At 37.9% G+C, this 26,105-nt stretch overlaps 1 protein-coding gene across 6 annotated transcripts in view; it reads right to left on the bottom strand.

Annotated features, from left to right (window-relative positions):
* The window catches only part of ncor2 (nuclear receptor corepressor 2), a 147,414-nt gene that overhangs the window by 98,066 nt on the left and 23,243 nt on the right, over positions 1-26,105 (bottom strand). For all 6 annotated transcript variants that reach the window (XM_016236143.1, XM_016236138.1, XM_016236140.1 and 3 more), the window contains exons 2-3: positions 6,959-7,155; positions 2,808-2,938 (exon numbers count right to left, since the gene is read on the bottom strand). In XM_016236143.1, the coding sequence (XP_016091629.1) occupies positions 2,808-2,938; positions 6,959-7,060 (233 nt within the window). In that variant the 5' untranslated portion in view covers positions 7,061-7,155. The remainder of the gene's footprint in view (positions 1-2,807; positions 2,939-6,958; positions 7,156-26,105) is intronic.

Genomic DNA, 26,105 nt, shown 5'->3' with positions numbered 1-26,105 from the left:
AGTCTCCAGATCTTAACCCCATAGAAAATCTTTGGAGGGAGTAACGCAAACAAAAATATAACGTAGAAATAGGCAGAAAACGAAATATTCCTTCTTAGCAGCAAGTAATAATTCCAACAGCAGATCTATAACCAAGTATTACGCAGGACACTCACGTGCGTGCAGACGACTGTCTCTTCTGTTGACTAATCGCTTGACCCAAGTTATGACAGTGACCAAGCAGTTTAAATACTCTACAGTCGCTGTGGCCGCCTTCTAATTAGCACAGCCAATAGTCTATAGCAGGGCAATTCCTCCAATCGAAACTACAGTTCACACTTAAACGCAGGAAGGGAGCAATTAAATTACACACGTTCCTTCTTAGCCGAGGGCAATTATTATAATTACCAGAAAGTGCAATCAAAAATACAAACGCAAACAAAAATATAACGTAGAAATAGGCAGAAAACGAAATATTCCTTCCTAGCAACAAGTAATAATTCCAACAGCAGATCTATAACCAAGTATTACGCAGGACACTCACGTGCAGTCGTCTGTCTCTTCTGTTGACTAATCGCTTATATATATATATATACACACACAATTTATCTCATACAGAATTTGTTTGGTTAAGTTAACAGAGCAATAATAGAGCACTTCAGATTGCCGGTGATCTTTAGCTCAGAGCATGACAGCTCAAACAGCAGTGCACAACATTAATAACTATGATTGGGATTGTCATTTATATAACATTATAATGAGAACACTATTATAATAAAACGTTGTTTAGTTTCGGTGTTTCATATCGGATTAATCTCATATAGGATGCGTTTCCTTGAGTTAAATAAGCTGATCGCAAAGCACTTCAGTTTACCGGTGTTCATTCAGCTCTTCAGGTTCAGCACACCCAGCTCAAATAGCAAATTCCTCTGCTCAAATGCACTGATAATAATAGCTTTGCCAGGGTTTTTATATTTTTATACATGTTTACTTGATATTTCTTCACACAAAATCCCAATTTCTATTCATTTCCCACTGATTTACGCAATCTGATGAGCATTAACTCGTATTACGCGATCATATCTCTATTAATGAATGAATGGCAGAGACACACATTTTCCTATACCACACACACACTGAAGCGCGTGACACTCGCGGTGATTTCAGCGTCTGCCGTCTCAATGAGGACATAAACACACGAACAACTCCAGAACTGCTCTGAGTCACTTCATGAGCGTTTCACCGTTTCATTTGAGTAAAACTAAAAAAAATAGCACATATCATATACACACAGAAATTTAAAGGTATTCACGGCAACCTGTCAAAATAAAAGTCTGGTTTAATTTGAAGACATTGCAGCAGAAATATATTACTATTGTTCAGCAGAATGAACATACTACTACTAAAATTATGAAAACTTTATTTTTTAAGGAATGATCACACAACATTTCTTCCATGTTTTAATTTTAATAGTAAATCCCATTTGTTTGCCAAAAAAAGTTTAATTTTCAATAATTTAAAGATAAATTGTTTTATGCCTTCATTTGATAAGATACACAACACAGAATTTCTGAGGAAACATTTCATAAGGCTTTTTTAAAAATAAATAACAATAAAACATTAGTTGAGAGAAAATAAAACATAACTTTATAACTGTCATTTTCTTTAATCATAGCTATAATTATTATAACACCTAAAAGCCTTCTAAGAAGCCAGTAAAGGCTTATGTCATGCCTGAGCTGTAGTTAGGCTGAAACTTGAAAGTTAAGTTGCACAATGTTTAGGTTTTATTATTTACTATTATTCTGATTTATGTCTTAGTTTTTGGTTGTACTGTTTACCTTTTTTAAAGTAATTTGAAATAGATTTTTATATTGTTATATATTTGTATTTGCATTTTGAATGTAATATGGCAATTAAATGCACTAAATGGGTTTAGTTTTCACAGTTATTAATGTATGCAATTTCAGCAATAAAAATTTTCCTTTTTTCTAAAAAGGAAACAAATTAATTGTTCATTTTAAGAAATCAGTCTTATTTTCTCTTGTATATTTAGTAAAAAAGAAAAAGTTTTTATCCAATTACTTGATTAATCGATGGAATTTTCGGTAGAATACTCGATTACTAAAATATTCGATAGCTTCAGCCCTATTCTGTACCCAATGCGATCAGTATATTTTGCAACAATAAGGTTGCAACAGTCTTGAGGAATTGATCATGAAATGTTTCTTGTGTGACACGTTGGTAATGAGACACCTTTTTATAGGCCATCAGCTGGGACTGAACCAACTAATATTAATTTCCACTGACTAGGGGCAAGATTGCTTTCTAATTACTTGATAGATTTCTGCTGGTGTCTTGGCTTTTAATGCCTTTTTGCACCTCCCTTCATGCGTTCAATACTTTTTCTCTGGGTCATTCCACTTTATTACACAGAACTTAATTTCTTAATTTGTTTTCTTTGTATGTATGGATTACTTGGGTTGTTACCGACATCTGGTGAAAATTTTATGTCAACAGCACCTTTAGAAATATATTTACTGAGAACAATGGTGACGTATTCAATATTTATTTTAACCGCTGTATGTCCAGGCCTAATAAATGCTTCCCTAAAGCAGCAACTTAAAAGAGAGTGATAGTTTCCTTCAATGTTGACCATTGCTGTCACAGCCTTCTGCCATAATTTTGAAAGGCTCAACAATAGATTGTGGGCAAAATGGGCAGCTAGCCTGAAGGACATAAATGGACAGGATTGAATAGACAAGATCTCGGTGCAAGGCAGCTCTGGGAGCCACAATATATTGTCTGTTCGTGTGCATGTTTTGTACCTTTCACTGCCTGGCTGAAATTCAGAGAGAAGGGATGGTCTGCGGCGGTGAGGCTGGGCCAGGGATCCATGGGACAGATGGGAACCATAGTCCCGAGCGTGAGGATGGTAGTCCACCAGTCCACCAACATCCTGAAATAAACACATGACATTTCACATAATGAGATTGTATGAAGAATGTGACTACTGAAATATAACAAATTATACTATCCCAGATAAAATGCAGATGTTTGAGATCAGTGCTAAATGCTGAGTGCAATTAGCCTAAATCTTTGGAACTCATACCAAAGCTTATAGATATTATACAGACCTTTAGTTGCAGCTAAAAGTCTCACTTTTTGCACGAAACGGTTCACGTCATATCAGTCGTGCACCTACTCTGGAAAGTAATCCATCCACGAAAATTAACTTAAATCGGGAGTCTCAAACTTTGAAGTGTTACACAGTTACTAGTTATATTGCTAGTTTAGGCTAAGTTCTACTAACACCAATATTAGGATTACCAAATTTTTGACATCAAATGGTACAGGAAAACATGAACATCTGCTTTGTGTCAGACAAAGGACATATTCCAACATGAACAAAGGTTTGGAGGATGAACTGGCTAGGCTTTATATCACAGTATTTTTCAAAATTATACCGGTTTCACGGTACATCACGGTATTTTTTTTTTCATGCATGACCGGGTGTTAACCATATTTTCTACTGATTGAGAGAGGAAATACTGCATTATACTGACTTAGAATGCCCTATTTTACTGTCCTGATGAGTGAATATTGTCAAAAAATACCACACTAAATAGTGACTAAACACAACCCCTTTTAATACATGTTAACCAGGAGTCACTCATTTATAATCGTCTGATAAAATCAACATGCATCTACACTAAAGAGCAGGTATGCCGTTGTTTTGACTATATTACTTTATGGTCTCATGCAGCGCACTGCCTGCGTCTGAGTAACAAACAAAAAAGTGCATGTGATATTAACAGACAAACTACGCTCATATTTATAATTCCAAACAATCAGTAAGCGACAGGTGCTAGGAAACGCTGTTTTGTACTGATTTATTGACGAGTCGGCTGCGGTACTTCTCTGCCGCTCACTGCACAGAACAGACGCCGAGAGAGGTGACACTTCTCCGGGAAAGTCAGACCTCACGTTCGCGGGACAGCAATGGCGAAATCTTCCAACTGAACCATAGCTAAGGTTTATCCAAAAATGTCGCTAGGTTTGTCAGTATGAATATTCTATGGAAAAAAGCAACTAAAAGGGTCTGAAAGTTGCTAAATCTAGTGCTAAATTCACGCTCGTGTGTGTGAGATGCGGGAGCTGATGGCAGGGGGCAGTAGTGCTGTGTTCAAAATATCGATACGACGATGTATCGTCACAGAGATTTGACGATACGAGTATCGATACAGCTGGCACTGTATCGATATTGTGGCACGTGTGCAGCAGTGGACCGTGCTTAATTTGTTTAAAATTGAATAGAAAAGTGTGAGGTTTCTAAAAAAGAATGAATAGAGCATATATAGCCTACAACAAGGTTTAATCTGGCCGCAGAGGAACACAACTGGGTTGCCTGATATAAAGAGACGTAATCCCCAAAACAGAGCTTTACACTTGCGCAATATGGAATTATCTGCTAAGTGTGTTACTTATCTTTGTCAACCTGGCAACCATGTGCACACGTGCTCTCTCTCCACTGTGGATAAACGCGCTTGCTTTCTGAAAACACCAATTAGCTTACAGTTTAGTGATCTCCACTTCAATATTCTATTCTCAGAAAAGTGTAATTCATCAACTGTTAGTTTATGACACACAGAGAGAGAGAGAGAGAGAGAGAGAGAGAGAGAGAGAGAGCGGCGCTGTGTATGTATGAATTACCACCATTTTGCCGCGTTTCTCTATTAACAGTAAAGCTGTGGCTTTAATTCCTTTAGAAACAATGATGTTACCAGCTCCTTGTTGAGAAAGATAATGTAGCTCTTGAGCGATTAAGCTATTTAGTTGATAAAACTGCGGGGCAGTGCTAAAAGGTTTGTTCCTGAATGTCTGAATTCGGCCGCAATGTGATCTGTGTGAGTGACTGCACTTAACATCAAACTGCTTATGTGTCACACAAATGCTGGCACAGACGTGCATGTTCGGCTAGAGTCGCTTTGAACTCGTGCATTTTCGGAAGCGGAGCAGCACAGAAAGTTACAAAAAATGTGCACACCGCCAAGCGAAACGATGTCGCGTACACTCAAAGCGAACTTCTGGCAACACCGCGATGATGTCATATTTGCCACGCGCACCTAAGCGAACTTGCGGATGCGTCAAGTATCAATCAGCTATAAATGTGCGTTAGATACAGTGAAGACAGCGCAATAGTTTAGAACTCATCTAATTTTTTTTTTTTTTAATTGTAGAGTGTTAATTTGTGCAATGATAACCTAAGAGCAATGTAAATTATTTTTTTCAATATATTACAGTGAGTACATTACAATATAAATCTATTAGAACGAGTACATTATTATTTATGGGCTTAAAAACAAGATGCAAACAATCAAAATATTGTACCTGGTGGGGAGTGCCCAATGTAAACATGAAACATATGCCATTACCTATATTGTACTGTGGTACAGTTATGGAGGCCCTTCATAATGCAGAGGTCAACTGCCTGCTCTGCCAATAGTTAGAAATGGCACTATAGTAAGCAGTGTTTAATAAAAAGCTGTTTTTCTAAATTCTGCTGAGGTGAAATTCAGTGCAGTCATGTATCGTGTATGTATCGTATCGCGGCCTATGTATCGTGATATGTATCGTATCGTGACTTTGCTTGTGATACACAGCCCTATTAGTAACGCATACAGCTGTTCCCTCACCACAGTGCAACAGTGAAAAGGGACCTGAAAACAGTGTCGCATTCCGAACGTTGTTTAAGCGACACTCAGTCGATGCCGAGAGAGGTGACACTTCTCCGGGAAAGTCAGACCTCGCGTTCGCGGGACAGCACTGGTGAAATCTTCCAACTGAACCATAGCTAAGGTTTATCCAAAAAAGTCGCTAGGTTTGTCAGTATGAATATTCTATGGAAAAAAGCCACTAAAAGGGTCTGAAAGTTGCCAAATCTAGTGCTAAAGTCACAATCTTTAGTAGATTGTGTTTACCGTATTGCGGTATTTTAAAAATTCATATCACAAAAATAAACACCGGTATTCGGTATGAACCGTTATACCGCCCAGCACTACTTGAGTGCCACTGATTTAGATTTTCTGTGTGGTTAATAAAACCAGAAAGTAATCTATGCTGGATGAAGATGATGGCTGAGGGTCAAATTTTACATGATAATCTTCAGTAACGCAAGACAGTCCTTTGTTACTAATTTCTGGTCAATGATCAGATCTATAATGTACATCACAATAGAGGAGTGTGCATGTTTAGTAAGGTGCATAAATAGGGATGCATCGATTCGATACTCAGTATCGGTATCAGCTCCAATACTGGCATTTTCTGCCGGATCGGAGATCGGTCAGACGAGAACGGACTTCTATCTATCATATGTTACTGCCTTCATTACTGTGCTATACATTTAAATGAAATTACTTTAAATTTTATAGTTTATATTCATAAATAAATACATTTACTTGTTTTCATTCATGTATTTTACAACAATAGAAAGAGCAATGTATAACATTTTACCAGATTTAGTCCTTCACTTATTCACTTTTATTTGTTCCCCACTAAATTATTTTATTTCACTAAATGTTTAGATTTTATAAAATTGTGCAATTTTTCTAGAATAACTTTTGTTTCTAAATTATCCACTAATCTAGTTTATAATAGTATTTTTGTCATAGACTATGATATATTTTTTCATGTTATTTTTCATTAAAATTAAGTTGTCTATATTTAGTAGATTGTGTTTAACACACAAAAGAGTGACGATCAGGTCAACACACAGAAGTTTAGAAATTCTACACTGACTTAAAAAAAACTGTGCCTGGATCGGATCAGAAAAAAATGGTATTGTTGCATCCCTAGTGTATAATAGAAGATACAGATTACTACAACATAACATTTTTTCTTAGCTCACAGGTCAGAAAGTCCAAGGTTGCAGATTAGTGATAAATAAAGATTTTGTTTTATAGTCAGTGCAGTAGCATACCGTATGGGCTCTCAGCTGCAGAGGAAGGGTGGTGGGACTAGAAAGGTGACGAGCATCCACAGCCCTCCGACCCTGAGGCACTGACTGAGGGTAAGAGGACATGCTGACGATGCAACTTCCTCTACACACTGAAAGTGGGTGTGGTCTCGTCACAAATGCTGTGCATCATGGGGCGTTGAGTCCTGGCAGTCACCGACCTGGAAGGAACGAGAGAGAAAACATTAACGATTAATTGTTAATAATAAATATTTGTTAACACAACAATCAATCTGTAGAGTCAAACAAAATTGTGGACAAAAACATACAGTGTGCACCAAACTTCGGAAAGCCAGGATAAGCAACTGTGAGTTTGATGACAAGTGAGAGAGAAAGTGAGCGAGAGAGAAGTTCTAGCCACCACCTGCTGCTGGCCGGATACATGTCGGCACACTGTGTGAATGAATGGATCACTCTGTATTCCCTCTATATCCTCCTCTTCTTCGCTCTATCTCTTTCTATGCTCATTAGGGCAGCTGGCGTGCTCTGCTGCATGATGATACTCCCTTTTTCACAGATACAGCAAAAACACAAAGTATGGCTAAACCAAGTTAATGTTCAAAGTTTATTTAAGGCAAGTCTGTTCACCCAGCAACTATTATGGTAAAATCCCCATGTAGACCATAGGCATGCAAGTACAGCTCACATCTACTTAAATAAGGACAGACAGATCGCATTAATGCCTAGATCATTTAAAATTTACATTCATTGTGAAAGCAGGTTATAACTTACTGTAAAACATGAGCATAACTCACATAAAAAGACTTACAAGGAGCTGTTATACAACAGAATGTGTTTCACAGAGACAGCTGAGAAAATATCCGCAGAACTAGAATGAAACCGCAGAATAAAAGTACTTTGCCATACTTCACATTTACCTTACATTAAAACCCATTTAATCCACCTAATTAATTATGCACTAATTAAAATGCAATTAATTAGTTCAGTGATGCTTTGTGTTCTCAAAGCATCACTGAACAGTCAGACGAGAGACTAGAGGCAATAAAGAAAGCACTGCAGTTATAAACGTTTTGATAGTGTCAGTCAGAGGTGGTGGTTTCCACCACACTATAAACTGGAGACAGAAAGAGCAAAGCACCAGGTGTTGAGAGCACCAGGCAATGCTTGAGAATACAACGGCATACCTAGAATCATACATGATGCTGTCAGCCAAATCTGACACAAATCTTGGTAACCAGTTGGATATGCAAGAACCTTGCCAAAGTTTTGCAAAAACGTCACAAGCAAGTGAGATCTACAGGATTCACATAATGTTAAAACAGTGACCTTACAAGAACCATAACAAGCAGATGTTACCCGCAGGGTTACTTTGTAACATGAAGCCAGGTAGTGTGAATTGTTATGTTTAGATGTGGGACTTCTTGTAGATTTAACTACTGTGGTTTAGGTGCACAATACAGTTACACAACACATGTAAAGCAAATTAAATAATTAACCTGTTTCACCGGACTAATGATTGGGATTCATCAATGATTTAATTTTCCTTTAATATTTTCGGCATATTTTTAGCTTTGAAAAATGACTCCAAAATTAACAGTTTTGTCATGAAAAAAAACATGTTAGCCGAGTTCTCCCTTGTTACTCCATCGCTAAACAGTCTTTAGCTATGAATTTTTAAAAACAGGGAAAAAATATTTTTTGTTGATATCAGTAAGGTATCAAAGATATACACAATTTGAACGTTATATAACGAAAACAAACCATAATGCAAGTTAAAAATTAGCCCTTTACACTCTGTGACTTCAGATAAACGGGAAGTAGCGCTATCACACTAATAAACACAAATGCAAACAGATATGCTTCTCTGAATGTGCTTTTCCCCCTGTGGCTGCTGTGTCATTAGCCTGCTCAATACAGACAAACCACTGCCATCTCAAGGGGCCTCACAGCTTCTGACAAAAACAAAAATTACCATGTGAGAGAAGTCCGTCTCTATAGATGAACAGTTGTGTGTGTACATTATCTAAAACAAGGTCACTGAGTGTTGTCAAATACTTTGACATTAAAACAAGGAGTCAGGTCCTCTGCTCTAAAGCCCTGTAGCTCTTCTACAACACAAAGAGGGGCACGCTACCGTCCTCCTTCCTTCCTGTCTGTCACTGAATGATTTACATGGAACGAGCAGAGTGTTTTACTGTGCTGGGGAGGAGATTCAATAGTGCAGGAATGTTTGGAGCTCCAAGGAACAGAAATTCTTTGTCATCCTGAAGGCACTTTGTAGACTCACACATACACATGAACACGCATGCAATATCAAATCGATCACACATTACTCACAGAAAACACAAATCTGATGTGTTCCTTGTTTTTGCTTTAAAGAAAACTTTCAAAGAACAGCGTTTATTTGGAATAGAAAAATGTATAAAATGTCTTTACTGTCACTAAGTCATTTTAGAACTGTGAAGCTTGTCGTTTCACACTTGCATAAATTCTTCTAAACTTTTTTTTTTTTTTTGCCATTGCCCTTTGCAGTTAGGACTTCTCCAGGTGAAGGAACTTCTGTGTAACTACCACAAATTCCTGTGGACAGTACTTTACAGTATTTAGCTGGTCACTACATGAAATGCAAACTCTCATACATCAGAAAGAACTTTTAATAGAATCAAGTGGTTATTACAATTACAATTAGCCTTTGCATTTTGGGTTTAATCACATGGCGATTGACAGGCTTCACAAACCGGTCTCCCAAAGATGAGTCCCAGAGAAAGAAGATTTATTTAAAAAGGAAGACACTGGGTGTGAAGCGCACATGTGTCCAGTTTGGCTGATCTACTGGCACAGTATGAACTGTGAAAATCTGGAAACAAACTTGCCACTGTTTTCACGGCATCGTCAAGCTTTGTGAACGAAAAACCACAACTGCTATGACAGACATAAAGAGAGACTGGGAGAGAAAGTGAAAGATAACAAGAAAAGAGGAAGAGAGAAAGGAAAGTAGGAACAGTGAAGAACTTGGAGAGTGGAATGAGAAAGAAAAAAGGAGATATCTCTCTATGAGAGCGAGAGAGAGAGACTAGGCCCTCAGACAGAAGGGGAAACACATGCCCTGGCACGGATACAGACACCCACAGGCAAGCTCATGGCTGCCTGCCAACAGCACGAATGAACTCACTTAACCCTCGTTCTCTCTCTTTTCTCTCGTTCTCCCTCTTTCAATCACAGTGCTCACTCATTCCCAACTCTTTCTTCTCCCTTTCTAGGAGAGGCTGGCTTTTGTATGATCTCTCTCGCTCCCTTTTTTCTCTCCACCTCTCTCTTGCGTTACAGCTCTCTTCCTACCTTTTTCCGCCTCTCGTTTTGCTGATAAACACACATGGGCAGCTTGAAAGAACTGGAAAGAACCAGCGCTAACTGCCTTACCATTAACCACTGTGTATTTCGATCTCACACATTTTAGGTTTTGACATCTTTTATTGACTCTCACAAAAGCGGAGTCTGTCATAAATGAGAGGCCTGGCAGTTTGTGTTAGTGCTGGAAGAAAGGCATTAGCTGATGGGCCGCGATCAGGTCCCTCCTGCTGGCCCAGTAATGTCAGAGACAGCATGAGGTGGGGCGGCCGAGTGTGCGTTCCCATCCATCTGCATCACCGACGTCTACGCCACAACATCTCCCATAATCCCACAGCACAAAATGCCACTTCAATCAGCAATGTCATTATCACCTCTAATTTCCCACCTTCAGCATTTAAGCTCGAATGAAGAGACCTGCACTCCCACGGGAGTACTGCGGGACCTTTTTGATGGGCGGGTGCGGGCGGGAAGAGACTCATGTGTGTGCGGGATGCGGGAGAATAAAATGATTCGCGGGACTCCCGCAAAATAGAAATTATCTTTTTCACAATCTACTAGATAGACTACTTCATTATAAAGAAAAATAAAATCAACAAATATGAAAAAATATAGGCCTATGTATATTTATAATCTTGGACAAAAATGTATCAAACTAGGTTAGTGGATAATTCGGCAGCAAAAGTTATTCTAGAAAAATTAGTGCACAATTTTAGAAATCCAAGCATTTAGTGAAAAAACAATATTTTGTGGGGAACAAATAAAAGTGTTGCACTAAATATGGTAAAATGGGTAACACTTTACTTGAAGGGGTGTGCATAAGACTGACATGACACCTTCATAATCATGTTTATCATTATGCATGTTTATGACAACTGTCATTAAGTGTCATACGCTCAGTTATGTAATTTTTAATGCAAATATGACATTATTTGACCTAACCCTAACCTAACCCTACCCTTACCCCTAACCATAGCCCATAACAAAGACATCTCAAACAATATCATCATGATTATGTAAGTGTCATGTCAGTCTTATGCACACCCCTTCAAGTAAAGTGTAACCTTAAAATGTTACACATTGCTATTTGTATTATAAAATCCATTCATTAAAAACATTAATGAATTTATATACAAGTATATACTATAAAATTAAAATAAATTTCTTTTAAATGTATAGCATATTTTTTAATAAGGCAACAACATATGATAGATACGATAGGACAAAACAATTTTTTGTTTTTATATTTTTATATATATTTTATGTAATATTTTTATATTTGTTTTTATACAGTCAACCCTTTATAACAAAGAGTGAAAAATTTAAGGGGGTCTGAATACTTTCTGTACCCACTGTATATATATATATATACACACATACACACATACATACATACATACACACACACATATATAAAGTTATGCCATTTTACAAACATATATGATGTTTGTAAAATGGTACAGCTTTTTAAATATCTGAAAGTACACTCTTAATATCAGTCAGTCAAACAGTCAAGCATTATAATATGATAATAAAGTATTATTTAATAATAGAAGTTTAGTAATTAGAATTAAAACTTGGTCACCATGAACTTAGGACTGGTGCTTTTTTTGGTCATTCAGTGTTCCTGTAAAAAAAAAAAAAGAACAATAATACTGATAAGATATTATTATTATTATTACTATTATTATTATTATTATACGAATTCTAATAAGAACCATATAAAAACGCACTAAGGATTAATGAGCTACTGGATTCATGAATATTAATCAGGTTGTGCGCGCTGAAATCAAAACAGGGACGATAATAGGTGAGCACCAGCCAATGAGATTGTCGTTTGCGCATTAGTTCCGCCTACTACAGGAAAACCCGGCAGTTCTTAAAAGCTGAAGAATTCCAAAAGGAACTCCATTATTTTTACAGGAAAATACAACAAAGTATATAGTTTACATGTAGCGCATCAATTCTGCATGTTATGAAAGACTCTTTCTCTTTGCGCGAGTGAGAAAGCGACGGCGAGTCATGCACCTTCACACTAGAGTTTACGTTACGCCAAATACACAAACACAGGTGCACTGCGCATCCATTCAAATGAACTGAAAAACATCACAGATTGCTTGACGGAGAGTGAAACTCTGAAGCGCTCAGAGTCTGTGAGTGAAAATATATCTGTGCTAATCATATACTCAGCCTCCAACTCACACACTGGCGAGTAAAATCGGAGAATTTATTAGCCATTGGCTAATATTAGACATCATTTAGTCGCCCAGAGTGAAGATTTAGTCGCATATGCGAGTGATTTACTCGCAATGTAGAGGGTTGCTGACAGTCTAACAATGTTGTTGTTACCAAACAACATTAAACTCCGGCAAGAAGATAAAGTCCTTTTTGCAAAATCATAGACATGTATTTACAAATCAAGTATAATGGGAACACAGAATGATCTTGGAGAGAGCTTTACCGAGCTGACTGCTGTAACCGAACGAGACCAGGGTTTAAAGGCTGAATGAATGACTGACAGCCACAGCGGAGAAAAGAGTTTGTGTGAACTTTAATGTAAGGACTTCAATATTCATATGTAGCTCACATTAAGCTATCGTATGGCTTCAGAAGCAGCACCGAATAATTTGCACAATCAGGGGGGAAAAAAAATCTCGGATTTGGATCGGACCTCTCTGACCGATACCCGATCCGAGAAAAATGGCACTATCGGAGCCGTTTTTTCATCAAAAAAGTGCATGATAAACAAAGATATTGTCTCTCAAAAGAGAGAGTCGATTCTGAATCGCCTTAACGAGTCGTCATATTTTCGAATCTTTTGCCTGTTACTGGTAAACGTCACTGGGTAATACATTTGCATAATCCCCGCCTGCCCGCGAGTCTGACCTTCCCACAAACACTTCCGCTAGTTAGTGTGTTTATATCATGTCGAGAAGAGCTTTGTGTTCAGGGATACCACAGAAATACAATTTGAACCTTTTGTTGTGTGCTCATCATTTTACGGAGGACTTCTCTAATCTTGGCTTTTATCTTCGTCGGCTTCTAATCTTCTTTATTTGGACTAACAAGCTCTCCGAACCACAACCTGTAAGTGCTATTGAGAGGTTATGTGCACATTTTCAATTGAGTGCTCAAAATATCAAGTTATTTTGCTAATATGTGATGTATACCTAATGCAGCATTAGTTTTCCAGGTAAAGCACGATATTACGGTCTTACTGAAATAGTTCTGATAATTCGCTGTGAACCCACTATTTCCTAGGAATGTGTCGATTAACGTAGACTGACGTTGTTCTAATAATTACTTCGTTTAATAATAAAGAATGTAGTGTAGCGCACAGACTTTATAATCATTGTGAAATTGCTGTTTATCTTGCTGCACCGGCAGTTATATGGTTAATGCGGGAGAGACGAGTGAGTTAGTTAGGCTGGTGCACCTGTCATACAGCTGTTCTGTGTTCTGATTAAAAGTTAAGACACAGAGCGTCTTTTGTCTGGCGTTCTTCAAACATAACAGTAGACATTTTGGATAGTTTCATCAGTTAGTCACGTTAGCACTCGGCTAACGTATCCACCATTATTGTTTTAAGTGTTTAACGTTACAGTTTAGCAGCTAAACTTTAGCTGTGGGCATGATTCGCTTGCATAAGTGTTTTTGTATTTTATGCCATTATTTTAAGAATGGATTGGAGCATTATATTATTGTTTTATGTAAAGGTGCTTTGTCAATAGTAGCGCTCGCTAACTTGCTCAAGGACTCCTCTCTGTTCTGATTGGTCAGCTGGCCAAGCCTGTTGTGATTGGCACAGAGTAGGCTTATGGAAGGGAGGGGTTTAGTGGTTGACCGATATATTATATATATATATATTTTTCTGTTTGGCCGATGTGTTCGTGGCGCGAACGTCGCGCCAGACTTTTATTTTGACGGCGCTGAGAACGGCAGCGCCTGAACACATAGTGCTCACATTCTCCCTCTTGATCACTGTCGTCGTTAACAGTTCTGTCCATGGACAGAAGTCTGTCTAATAATCAGATAGAACTGTTAAACACAGGAATTAAAATGTATACAAAAAAGTATTATAACGATTGCTTTTATACTGATAGTAGGGCTGCACGATAAATCGAAATTGAATCGACATCGCGATTCGAGAGAAGCTGTGATTATCATGCATATCTTTCAGTAAAGCACGGTTCTGTGATCAGCAGTAAATCGCCATCCAAAGGCCAGAGGGCGCTCTTGCACTGAAACTCCAAATACGCCTCACAGAAGAAACCCAGAAAATGCCTATCACTGCAGCTGAATAAACAGAAGATTCAACTGCTTTCATTGGTTCAACGTGACTAATAAACATGTGGCGTGGCGTGGCGTGGCGCGACACAGCACGACAAATCCCAGAGAGTAAACTGATGCCTCATTCTATTTATGATGTAGGCCTACTGTCTGACATAAAGAACAAATGATTTGCAACGGTCGCTTCCAGTGTAGACAGCCTCAAGCTGTTGGTTTACCTCCGGCCGGGGGTTTATTTTTTGTTATTTATTATTCAATTCTTTTGGCTAGTAGAAGTTATGGATGGCCGGTAACTAAAAAATGTAGTAGCCAAATTGGCTGGAAAAAGTTCATTTCAAAACCTGCATATGACAGCTGTTGGGAATGCACCTTCATCTGCATCCATGCTCATAAAAAAAGCTTTTTATATCACTGCTGCTCACATGCACAGTGACTGTGAGCAGATGAGGTTATTGTGCCTACAGTGAGCCTGATTTTAAAGACCTTCCCTGTGTGTGTGTGTGTGTGTACACAAGACAGACTGCATTTCCCTTTTTCAGTACCTCTTTCTGTTCTCTCCTCTGTACCACCCCTTCTCTCTCCTTTCCTCCCTCTTTCCCCTCTCATCTGACCTTTCCATTGTTCTTTCAGCCAGTGGCCCCTGCAGGTTATTTGAGGTCACAATGCAGGGCAGCTGTCTGATCTCTGCAACGGGCTGTGAATAAAAACACCCTCCCCCTCCTAAAACACAGTTAAACTCTCTATACTGTCTACATTCCCGCATCACTTTAATCCCTGGACTCGAGTCAAATGCCTACAGTTCTGCGTAAAATTACATTCAGAGCAATGAATGCTTATATCCACCTTCAAATCATGCCATCAGCCATCTGCCTTTCAACACTGCTGATAAACCACATCATAATTCATATTTAAGGAGTTTCTGAATGGATGCCAAATGGGAAAAGGCCGATAAACAGTATGCTGATTAGGGCTACGCGATTAATCAAAATAAAACTGAAACTGCAATATGGCTTAGTGCGATTATCAAATTGGAAAGGGTGAGATTTTATATATAAAAATATATGCGCTGCGTGTCTCAGAGTGAAATGAGGCACTGTGGTCTTACATGTGAGCATCTCATTATCTGCTGGTGTGCAGCATCACGGTTCTTAGTAAATGCTGACCATGCGAACTCCATCTTTGCATCTGCTCTGACTTCGGGTCACTTTAAGGGTGCTTTCACACTTGGTTCGATTGCTTGGTCCGAACCTGAGTTCAATTGCTCCCCTCTCCCCCTGCCCCCGCTGGACTGTGTTCACACTATATTATTTGGGTTCGAACCGCGGTTCGTTAGCGTCATCAAGCCAGCAGCTTTTTACCCTGTTGCTTAGTAACGATGGCGCAGGAGAAGACGACAAAATGCGTAGCAAGGCTCTCTTCAATTTTATATTTATGTTTTTGAACCGTTGGTTTTGTTTCCAAAGCTTCAGTACATAACGGCACTTACATCTGCCTTACGAAATGAACTGCAAATGCTCTAAAGTACTCTGAAGGTGAACAGAAATGAGATATACAGCTCTCTGCTTGCAGCGCGTCAGTCACGCTTGTCAAGATAGTGAGTGAAACACACACAAACACACATTTTTTATCAAATAATACTTCATTAACAGCGGTTCACTTCCGTGATTTGGTACAATTGCGTTCACATCAGCAGCGAACCGTACCAGAGTTCACTTGAACCGTAACCCCAGACCACCCTTTTTAAGCGGACTCGGGTACGGTTCGCGGGTGCGCACCCGAGTTCGGAAGACAGCGTTCACATCATCCAAACGTACCGAACTCTGACGTCAATCGAACCCAGGTGCGCACCAAAAGTGCTAGTGTGAAAGCCCCCTAACACTCATTTGAGAACACCACATGCAGCAACCATCTTCCCATGCATGTTCAAAAAAAAAAAAGTATATCAACAAAATAAGTTTCAAGAATAAAAAAGGGATTAAGGCAACCATAAATATTAGTTTTGTAATTTTACAGTTATAAATTAAACTTTTGTATTATTATTATACTATCATGATTAGGGATGCATTAAATTTTCATTTATTATATATATATATATATATATATATATAATTATTATTAAGCCATATTGATTTACCTATAAAAGACAAATGCTCTATGACATTCTAACCTTCAGTCCAGATTTTAAAGCTGCAGCCCAAACCACGGGAAATACCACCATTCCCTACGGTTTCAGTGTCCAGTAACACTAACCGCACATTCACAGCACATTGGCTTACAACCCGACATCTTGACATAGTATTTCCACTCTGCTTTCAAATACATCAATCTCTAACCCATCCCCCATCTCTTAAAGCACACGAGCACAGACCAACCCCCACCCACTTGTACATCAATTCCTAGACTGTATTCAGCACTCATGTTTTGACAAAAACCACCATGACCACACAGAAGATCCCCCAAACAGCACGTGTGAATCCAACCTGAATGTAAACAAACAAATCTAAAACAGGCCTACAAAACCCTCATACACCGAATACTTATAGAAGCACGCATACAGCCTGGGGCCTCATGTATAAAACTTTATGTAGATTTCATCCTAAATGTGTGCGTACGTACAAAAGCTAGATTTTGCGTATATACAAAAGTTTTTGTGTAGCCCAGAACCGTCGCAAAATTCCCTTTGTAATACCCAGTCAGTGTAAGATTGTGCGTACATGAATCTCCACCCCGTCTCCTCCCCGAAAAAGCCATATATGGAGCTTACAACGCCTAGTTTTAATATGCATAACGTCATCTGCATATAATTTCCATGCATATTCCATCCACATGGTCACCATGTTTAACGCAGTTAATGGTACATATGAGATACGTACTATAAATGCTTTTTGAGACATTGCTATTCAAATTTATGCAATTTTGCCTATAAAGTAAACATTTTAGAATGTTTATAGCCTATATTTGAATGGAGATCAGCCTTATTTTTGCAGTGTAAATAACTGCCTAACTCACCGTGTCAATAACAAAACATTTTGAAAATAAAACGTGCATATCTTACGGTTTCCTTCAAATCTTTTAAATATGGTGTTTGTCACAATATTGAGAAGAGCACGAAAGGGTTATCATTAGGCTACTGTCTGTGCGCGACACCTGTGAACAGAGGTTCTAGAGTACTGTCATCAGACCTGTTCAAACCAGCCAATGGACCGTTTGACCAACGAGTGCATCCTTATGTCTGTCGTTACCGTCTATGTTCCAAAGCCATCAGACGAATCAAGTTCACATCAGTGATCATTATTCACGCAAAAGTATTTTCTCAGAATGAGCTATTTATGTTTTGCTATTTAGAACACAATTTAAAGCGGAATTGTCATGCGCCAAGCAATCCTCACGGTGATTAAAACATTAAATCGCATACCACAGGAAAATTGTTTGAAAGCAGCACATCCACTGCAAATTTTTCAGTTTAAATTCATATAAAAATGTTGTAATTTCTGGATAATAATTTCATGAAATTTCAGTGCTTAACTTTATTATTGAGAGTGTCATATTTAATCTAAATGTGTGTAAAATGTAAAACACTTTAAAATCATTGTTTGCTTCATTATTTCACTCACTCCAGTAAAAGAGTGCATACGCATGGTCTAGAGCAGGGATCCTCAAATCTGGCCCACGGGATCTACTTTCCTGCACAGTTTAGCTCTAACCCTAATCAAACACACCTGAGCATGCTAATCAATGTCTTCAGGATCATTAGAAAATCACAGGTAGGGGAGGGTTTGAGTAGGGTTGGAGCTAAACTCTGTAGCGCATTGGCCCTCCAGGGCAAGATTTGAGGAACCCTGGTCTAGAGTGTCTGTACGGTGCGCACATATTTACGCCTAGTTTATTTTTTATTAACCCCAATATGTGCTTGGAAAATTGCATACGCACATTTCCATGTCCATTTTGTGCATACGCAACGTACATACATCAGGCCCCTGGTCTTTAACAAGCACACACACAGAGGAGAAGCATTTGTGAAGCATAACTGCAGAATGAATGACTTACCAATAATGTGCAGTATAATCTACACTAATCCTCTCTGCCTGCATCACTGACGATCAGCATCTTTCTGTGTGAGAGAGCAATACCACAACTGTTTTGATCATGGTCACATAGGGAACCACAAGGTGCTTAAACACATGTGTGATGGCTGGGTAGAGCATACAAAACTAGCTACAGAGGTATCAAGATGTAGACAGCCTGTACACAGAGTGATGCTAGATTCCTGTTAGGGCTGTGCGATATTGAAGAAAAATGCAATATGTGATAACTCATTAAATAATGCGATATTCGATATGCGAAACGATAATGCTTAAATTGCCACATGCTCAAACGAAACAGTTTTACTCCGCTGTTGCTGAGTCAGCTCTGTGAACTTCTATAACCATCTTGTAAGAGCAGTGAGTGATTTTCTCTGTCTTTTGTTCATGGCCCCAAATATTGCAAGCTGTAGCGATATGCATATTGCGATACGTACATCTGCGATATTTCAATAATTTTGATATATTGCACAGCCCTAATTCCTGTATATGTATGCACACACAGACACAGAGGTACAAACGCCAGTAACTGGGAATGCTTCATTTTTCCTTTGATAAAAGCAAACCAATCAAAGGAAAAGAAAAAATTTGTTTTGTACAATTGTTATATAAATACCTATAAAAATATATATATATTAGACATTTAATCATGCTCATCTGACATGCTAGAATGAAACGGATTCGCTTTAAACTAAGACATTAAAAAAACTAAAACAGCATGACGCTGTGGCCAAATAAGTCCATTTAGCTTGTTACGTTAACAAGGACTTTAAGTTCAGTCGGACTAAAACAATAACTCATTGTTTAAACACTTTAGACTAGGGCTGAACGATTAATTGCATTTGCGATAATATCACGATATGAAAAAATTAGATTTTTTTTCTTGAAATTGCTATTACACTCGGTCACGTGACGCGCGAGAGTAAAGAGGTGTGTTCGACTTGAAGATTGATCGGTGTATGACATCAAAGTACAGCGAGAGACAGCATAAGGAGACGTCCGCTCTCTTATAGCTCTCGCAGTACTTTGATAACACACACCGATCGGTCTAAGCAGCGCTGCTTCAAGTCTAACACATCTAAGCAGTCTTTAGAGGAAGCATCAAGTTGGCACGCTACAGTGTTGCCAAGTCCGTGATTTGGGGAGCCCCTCCAAAAAACGTGTATTTTACCCCCTGGAACGAGATTTTTACCGGTGGAGCCCCCCTCGAAACGCGATTGGGCTTGTTTTGAGTAGTGTGAGCTGTAAGGTCTTATATAGACAGGGGTGTGGGTTTCCTAATCAAGTCCAATCAGTATAATCAAACACAGCTGGACTCAAATGAAGGTGTAGAACCATCTCAAGGATGATCAGAAGAAATGGACAGCACCTGAGTTAAATATATGAGTGTCACAGCAAAGGGTCTGAATACTTAGTACCATGTGATATTTCAGTTTTTCTTTTTTAATAAATCTGCAAAAGTGTCAACAATTCTGTGTTTTTCTGTCAATATGGGGTGCTGTGTTTAAGCTACAAAAGTTATTTAGGTAAGAGCAGTGAGTGATTTTCTCTGTCTTTTGTTCATGGCCCCAAATATTGCAAGCTGTAGCGATATGCATATTGCGATACGTACATCTGCGATATTTCAATAATTTTGATATATTGCACAGCCCTAATTCCTGTATATGTATGCACACACAGACACAGAGGTACAAACGCCAGTAACTGGGAATGCTTCATTTTTCCTTTGATAAAAGCAAACCAATCAAAGGAAAAGAAAAAATTTGTTTTGTACAATTGTTATATAAATACCTATAAAAATATATATATATTAGACATTTAATCATGCTCATCTGACATGCTAGAATGAAACGGATTCGCTTTAAACTAAGACATTAAAAAAACTAAAACAGCATGACGCTGTGGCCAAATAAGTCCATTTAGCTTGTTACGTTAACAAGGACTTTAAGTTCAGTCGGACTAAAACAATAACTCATTGTTTAAACACTTTAGACTAGGGCTGAACGATTAATTGCATTTGCGATAATATCACGATATGAAAAAATTAGATTTTTTTTCTTGAAATTGCTATTACACTCGGTCACGTGACGCGCGAGAGTAAAGAGGTGTGTTCGACTTGAAGATTGATCGGTGTATGACATCAAAGTACAGCGAGAGACAGCATAAGGAGACGTCCGCTCTCTTATAGCTCTCGCAGTACTTTGATAACACACACCGATCGGTCTAAGCAGCGCTGCTTCAAGTCTAACACATCTAAGCAGTCTTTAGAGGAAGCATCAAGTTGGCACGCTACAGTGTTGCCAAGTCCGTGATTTGGGGAGCCCCTCCAAAAAACGTGTATTTTACCCCCTGGAACGAGATTTTTACCGGTGGAACCCCCCTCGAAACGCGATTGGGCTTGTTTTGAGTAGCAATTGGGCGGGTTTTGTTGTGAAAACCTGGCAACCCTGGCACGCTAATGTTACAAGTGGAAATATTTGAAAGCGTATATAATGAACGTACTTCAAACTTACTCAATCAGCAGAAAAAGAAAATAAATAAAACTGTAAACAGCCAAAGGACGTAACTTAGAATGGGAGATGGATTGGTTTGTGAAAGGGAAGAGAAAAGCCAAAGATGAAGTCGCACAGACCCAGGCAGGTGCTGGTCATTCAAAAGCTAAATGCAGAAAATATGACGAGGCATATCTTGGTTTTATCTCGGGTTTTTTTTCCTGTAGGTTTTTTTTATTAAAAAAAGCATACATTTTTCATAATGTTTAGTGAAATTATTTGGTAGTCTGAATAATTATTTAGCATATATTTAGCAAAATGTTCCTCTGTAGAGTTAATTTTTCTAGCTGACTAACGAGTTTATGGTGACCAAATATGTTTTTTCTGAGGTAAATGTGATGTTACGTGACATTGTTTAAAAGCTGATTGAGCCATTACATGAGACAGGATATGGATTCCGGTAAGTTGTACTCTCTTTTAACATACCCTGGATGTTCATTCATGTTTATTTCATGATGAAACTGGTATTGAAGTGGAGGAGGTGATCAGTTCACACACGCTTCCCGCCGCTGCTTCTCTTAAACCTGGGCGATACAGCGATCTGTCACTCCAAATTAAACAGTGCCAAACTGGTACTTATTGTTCAAATACTGTAATAAAATGGACAAAATTTGAAATCTGAGACTTTGTTTTACATAAAAAATAAAAAAGCACAAAGCTTATTACGATTTATTGGATGGGTAGTGCGCTACAATGTTCCATTCTGAACACAAGCTAAACTAATCGATTCTTTGGATTTAAGAATCAATATCGTTTCATAAATATGAGAATGAATTAAAATCAAGAAATACATTTTTTTAACCCAGCCCTTGTGATTTTCTGGATTTTTTTTCTCATTTTGTCTCTCATAGTTGAGGTATACCTATGATGAAAATTACAGGCCTCTCTCATCTTTTTAAGTGGGAGAACTTGCACAATTGGTGTCTGACTAAATACTTTTTTTCCCCACTGTATATATATATATATATATATATATATATATATATATATTATAAATATTGAAATATAACACTATAATAATAATATACTAATATAGCACCATAATATAGCACAAATTTTTGCTCTTTTGTTGGTTTTGATTGCTTCTATTGTCCTCATTTGTTAGTCGCTTTGGATAAAAGCGTTTCTATTCACTCAACTCACGATTCGATTCACAATGTTTTTTTTTTACAAAATGAGATTTAAGACAAATAATAAGTTAAATGTGTCCTTTTATTATTGCTTGGACAAAATACTGCACGTTTCTTTGTGAAATTGAAATATAACACAATAATAATGTACTAATATAGCACTTGTAAATTATTGCTCTTTTGTTGGTTTTGATTGCTTCTATTGTCCTCATTTGTTAGTCGCTTTGGATAAAAGCGTTTGCTAAATACCAAAATTTAAATATAAAGTAAATGTAAATAACAAAACTCAATTGAAATTTTGAAACAAGCCCCAAATCAAATAAATAACACAAATAAAAGAAATTTCTTCATATAAACAAAATAAGTCTTTGTCTGTGCTCTTTCCATTTAAAATTAGAGGCAACCAAATTACATTGCATTACATTGAACTTTAATATACATTATACAGAGACAAGAGGAAAAGAAAAAACACAATCTAAACTTTTCTAAAGACAGTAAGTTCCCCTTAGATATACATTCATATAAACTCCTGCCCCTAATTGAATCATGATTAGTTTAACATCTCAACCGATTTGAATCGTCACATATTTAAATCGATTTTCAACCGGCTCGCGGATATATTTACACACATATACACACACACAAAAATACAACATACATCAAAAAGTCTTAGGTGGATTTTATTCATGCATAAATAATGTTTTGATATTTTAAACATAAAACATTAAAAACTGATGTTTGAAATTATTTTTAAAAATGAAAGGGTACCTTAAATGTGAAATTAAAACCGCCAGCAGGTGGCAGCAAGTCACTATTAATAAGCGAGTCATTGCGATTGAACCGAATCATTTAAACGGTTGATTCATTCTGGAACAAAACGGCGTCCTGTTGCTCAGAGACGCCAAACAGCTTTGTGGCCGTTTTAAATTATTTTTGTTGGAGAAATAGAGCAACAACAGGAAATATGGTGTCTAAAACGCAAGTCCCTTAATATTAATTACTTGTTTATTGAACTGTTGTATAAAATCAATATCACATTTGTAATCATGCTTACTTTTGGAGAGAAAGCGTCACTCTTCGTGTGATATTAACTCTATGAAATTATATAAATATATACATTTTCTGCCCTATATCTTAAATTGTGAGATAATTCTAAATGCATTTTAATAGACTGATTCATGCAGTGAAAGAAAGCACTCTAAATGCGCATGCGCACTAGTCTAACCTACTAGACTTCATCATCTAATGTATGCGTGCACTCTGTAGGTGTGTTTTGTGTTTGCTTTTCGCGATATACTCAATATCAAATCACACATCGTTAAAACAACAATTACAATATTATCGCAGACCATACATAATCGCACACCCCTATACTGTTTAGATTTTTATAATGCATTGTCTTCTTATCGATCCACCAGTTCACATTTAAAACTCTAAGTGTTTGCAGGGTAAAAACATGGGTCAATTTTCTCATTGGTCTGAACTCTGAACAAAACAACAGTTTTATTGAAAATGCTCATTCATTCTGAGCATGGTGGCACGTTTGGTAGAAATATAACTGTTTTCCCGGTAACGGCAGAACACAGAGCAGCGCAGCACCGGACTTTGAACATGCAGTGCTTGTGTTTATTCAATGAAATCATAGCCTTTTGAAGTTTAATCATCACATTCAGCCATATCGCAATTCTGGTCATTCCGTATCCAAATTTAAGACCTCTTGAAATCATAACTAAGACTTTCTTGTACAATTTAAGACTTTTTAAGACTTAAAGTCCAGCGGAAACCCTGAATTTACTTAAAAATTCATGTCACCATGTTTTGTACACTGCACTTGCACCTGTGTCTTTTGCAGCTTCTCGTACATAACGTGGTGTAGTCATGAGGTGCTAAAAATTTTAAAAATGCTTCTACAAAAAAAAATAAAAAAAGTTTAATCTGCAGATATGGTCTTGTTTAGGGATCTGTGCCTTTGTGCATACGGACATCTGACTGCTAAGTAGTGACTGTTTTCAGCAATAGTGTGCATCCTTAATTTACAGAGAAAAGAAGGTCACGAGAAAAATCTGTAGATGGAAAAATCTCCATACAATTTATTTGTGCATTTTCTTTTTTTCTAGAAAATGTTAATTTACCATTTATTCAGGTTTTTTTAAGGTATCTAATATTTTCATGCTTAATTTCCATGATCTAAATATTCTTAAAAATTAAAAGATTGTTGTCATTTGGAAGTGTGTAGGCCTTCTTGCATTATTATGCTGTTACATTATGATTATATATTCAGTGGCATAAAATGGTCTTTAAAATGACAATATCGCTTATCGCAATTATTTCTGGGGAAATATATCGCACAACAAATAGTTGTTATTGTGACAGGCCTACCCATTTCCTCTCACCAAAACAAAACACACACACACACACACACACACACACACACACACACACACAGTTAGCAGGGGAACACCAGTAGTCTCTCTCCTAGCTCTTCAAACCCCAAACACACTCCTGCTGGCTGTCTGTAAAGCTACCCTTTTGTCTGCCAAAGCTGCTTCAGACAGCCATTTTTCAGCAGCGGCCGAGCAGAAAATGAGATTCCACCATCAATAACCTGCAAGCCTCTTCATAGAAGTCTGGAATTTCCTCCTGAGCCAAGCGCTCACATCCTCCACAGTCTAGAGAGAGACGTCACAGATGAGGACTTTACAGTAACGCTATGAATGGATATTACAGAGAGACTGGTGAGAGGGGCCTTTGGAATTAGGAAAGTCTCAATTCTCAAACTTTTTTTGTCTCCAAGGCTGTCTTCTTTTGTGCAGAAATGAAACCAAGGGTCATGGTTGCTGAGGGTAACTCTTAACAGCTCACAATCTCCACTCCACTCACCCTCATTCTCTTACTCCACCTCTGCTTGACGCTTGCTGAGTGTGTGTGTGTGAGCGTCTTAACTCACTGACTAGGGCTGAGCAAAAAAAATTGATTTTTCGATATATCGTTTTTTTAAAATGTGGTCGATTCAATATCGATTCTCGAAGGCCACGAATCGATTTTTTTCAATATTTATTTCCACAAACATTGAACATAAGATTTACGTTAATCTTATTACTAGTCTAATCCACTAGATGTCACCCCCTTATTTGCCTTGCGCGATGTTACAACGGAGAGTCCGTCATTCATTCATTGCTTAAAATGGCGGATTCAGGTGCGTTCCTGACGTCAACACCACCTTCCAGGGCTCTACAGTGCGACTGAAAACTACTGCGTGCGCCTATAAAAAACTTTTTAGGAGCACCAGTGCGACTGACCTGATCATCATCATACTTGTGATTGCGCTGAGGGGAGCTTCAAATGTTTCTGTGTGTTTCTGCAGCATTGAGTAATGTATCACAGACATATCTGACGAATCCTTTCATAAGCAAAGTGAGAGATTCATTGCGCAGTGTAGAGAGCTTCGTTGATTATAGATCGCTATGAGCTAAGCTGAGTGACAGCTTTTAATGATTTTTAAAGGAGTTTGTAAATGTGATACTGATTTAATACAATACAATTCAATAAACAAGAAGTTAATATTAAGTTACTTACCTTGTCTGACTATAACACTATTGTCTGATTTTTCTCTATTTCTTCGTTGAAAATAGTTTAAAACAGTCACAGCTCAGAAGCTGCACATCTCCATTCAAACACAGCGGTGTCTCGTTTATGAATGAACGTATTTTGGGGGGGGGGGGGGGGGGGGGTTTTGTGTTTCGTGGGA

Source organism: Sinocyclocheilus grahami, unplaced genomic scaffold (genome assembly GCF_001515645.1).
Source record: "Sinocyclocheilus grahami isolate Dianchi unplaced genomic scaffold, SAMN03320097.WGS_v1.1 scaffold482.1, whole genome shotgun sequence".
NCBI lineage: Eukaryota > Metazoa > Chordata > Actinopteri > Cypriniformes > Cyprinidae > Sinocyclocheilus > Sinocyclocheilus grahami.
This window is presented reverse-complemented; position numbering and strand designations above follow the sequence as displayed.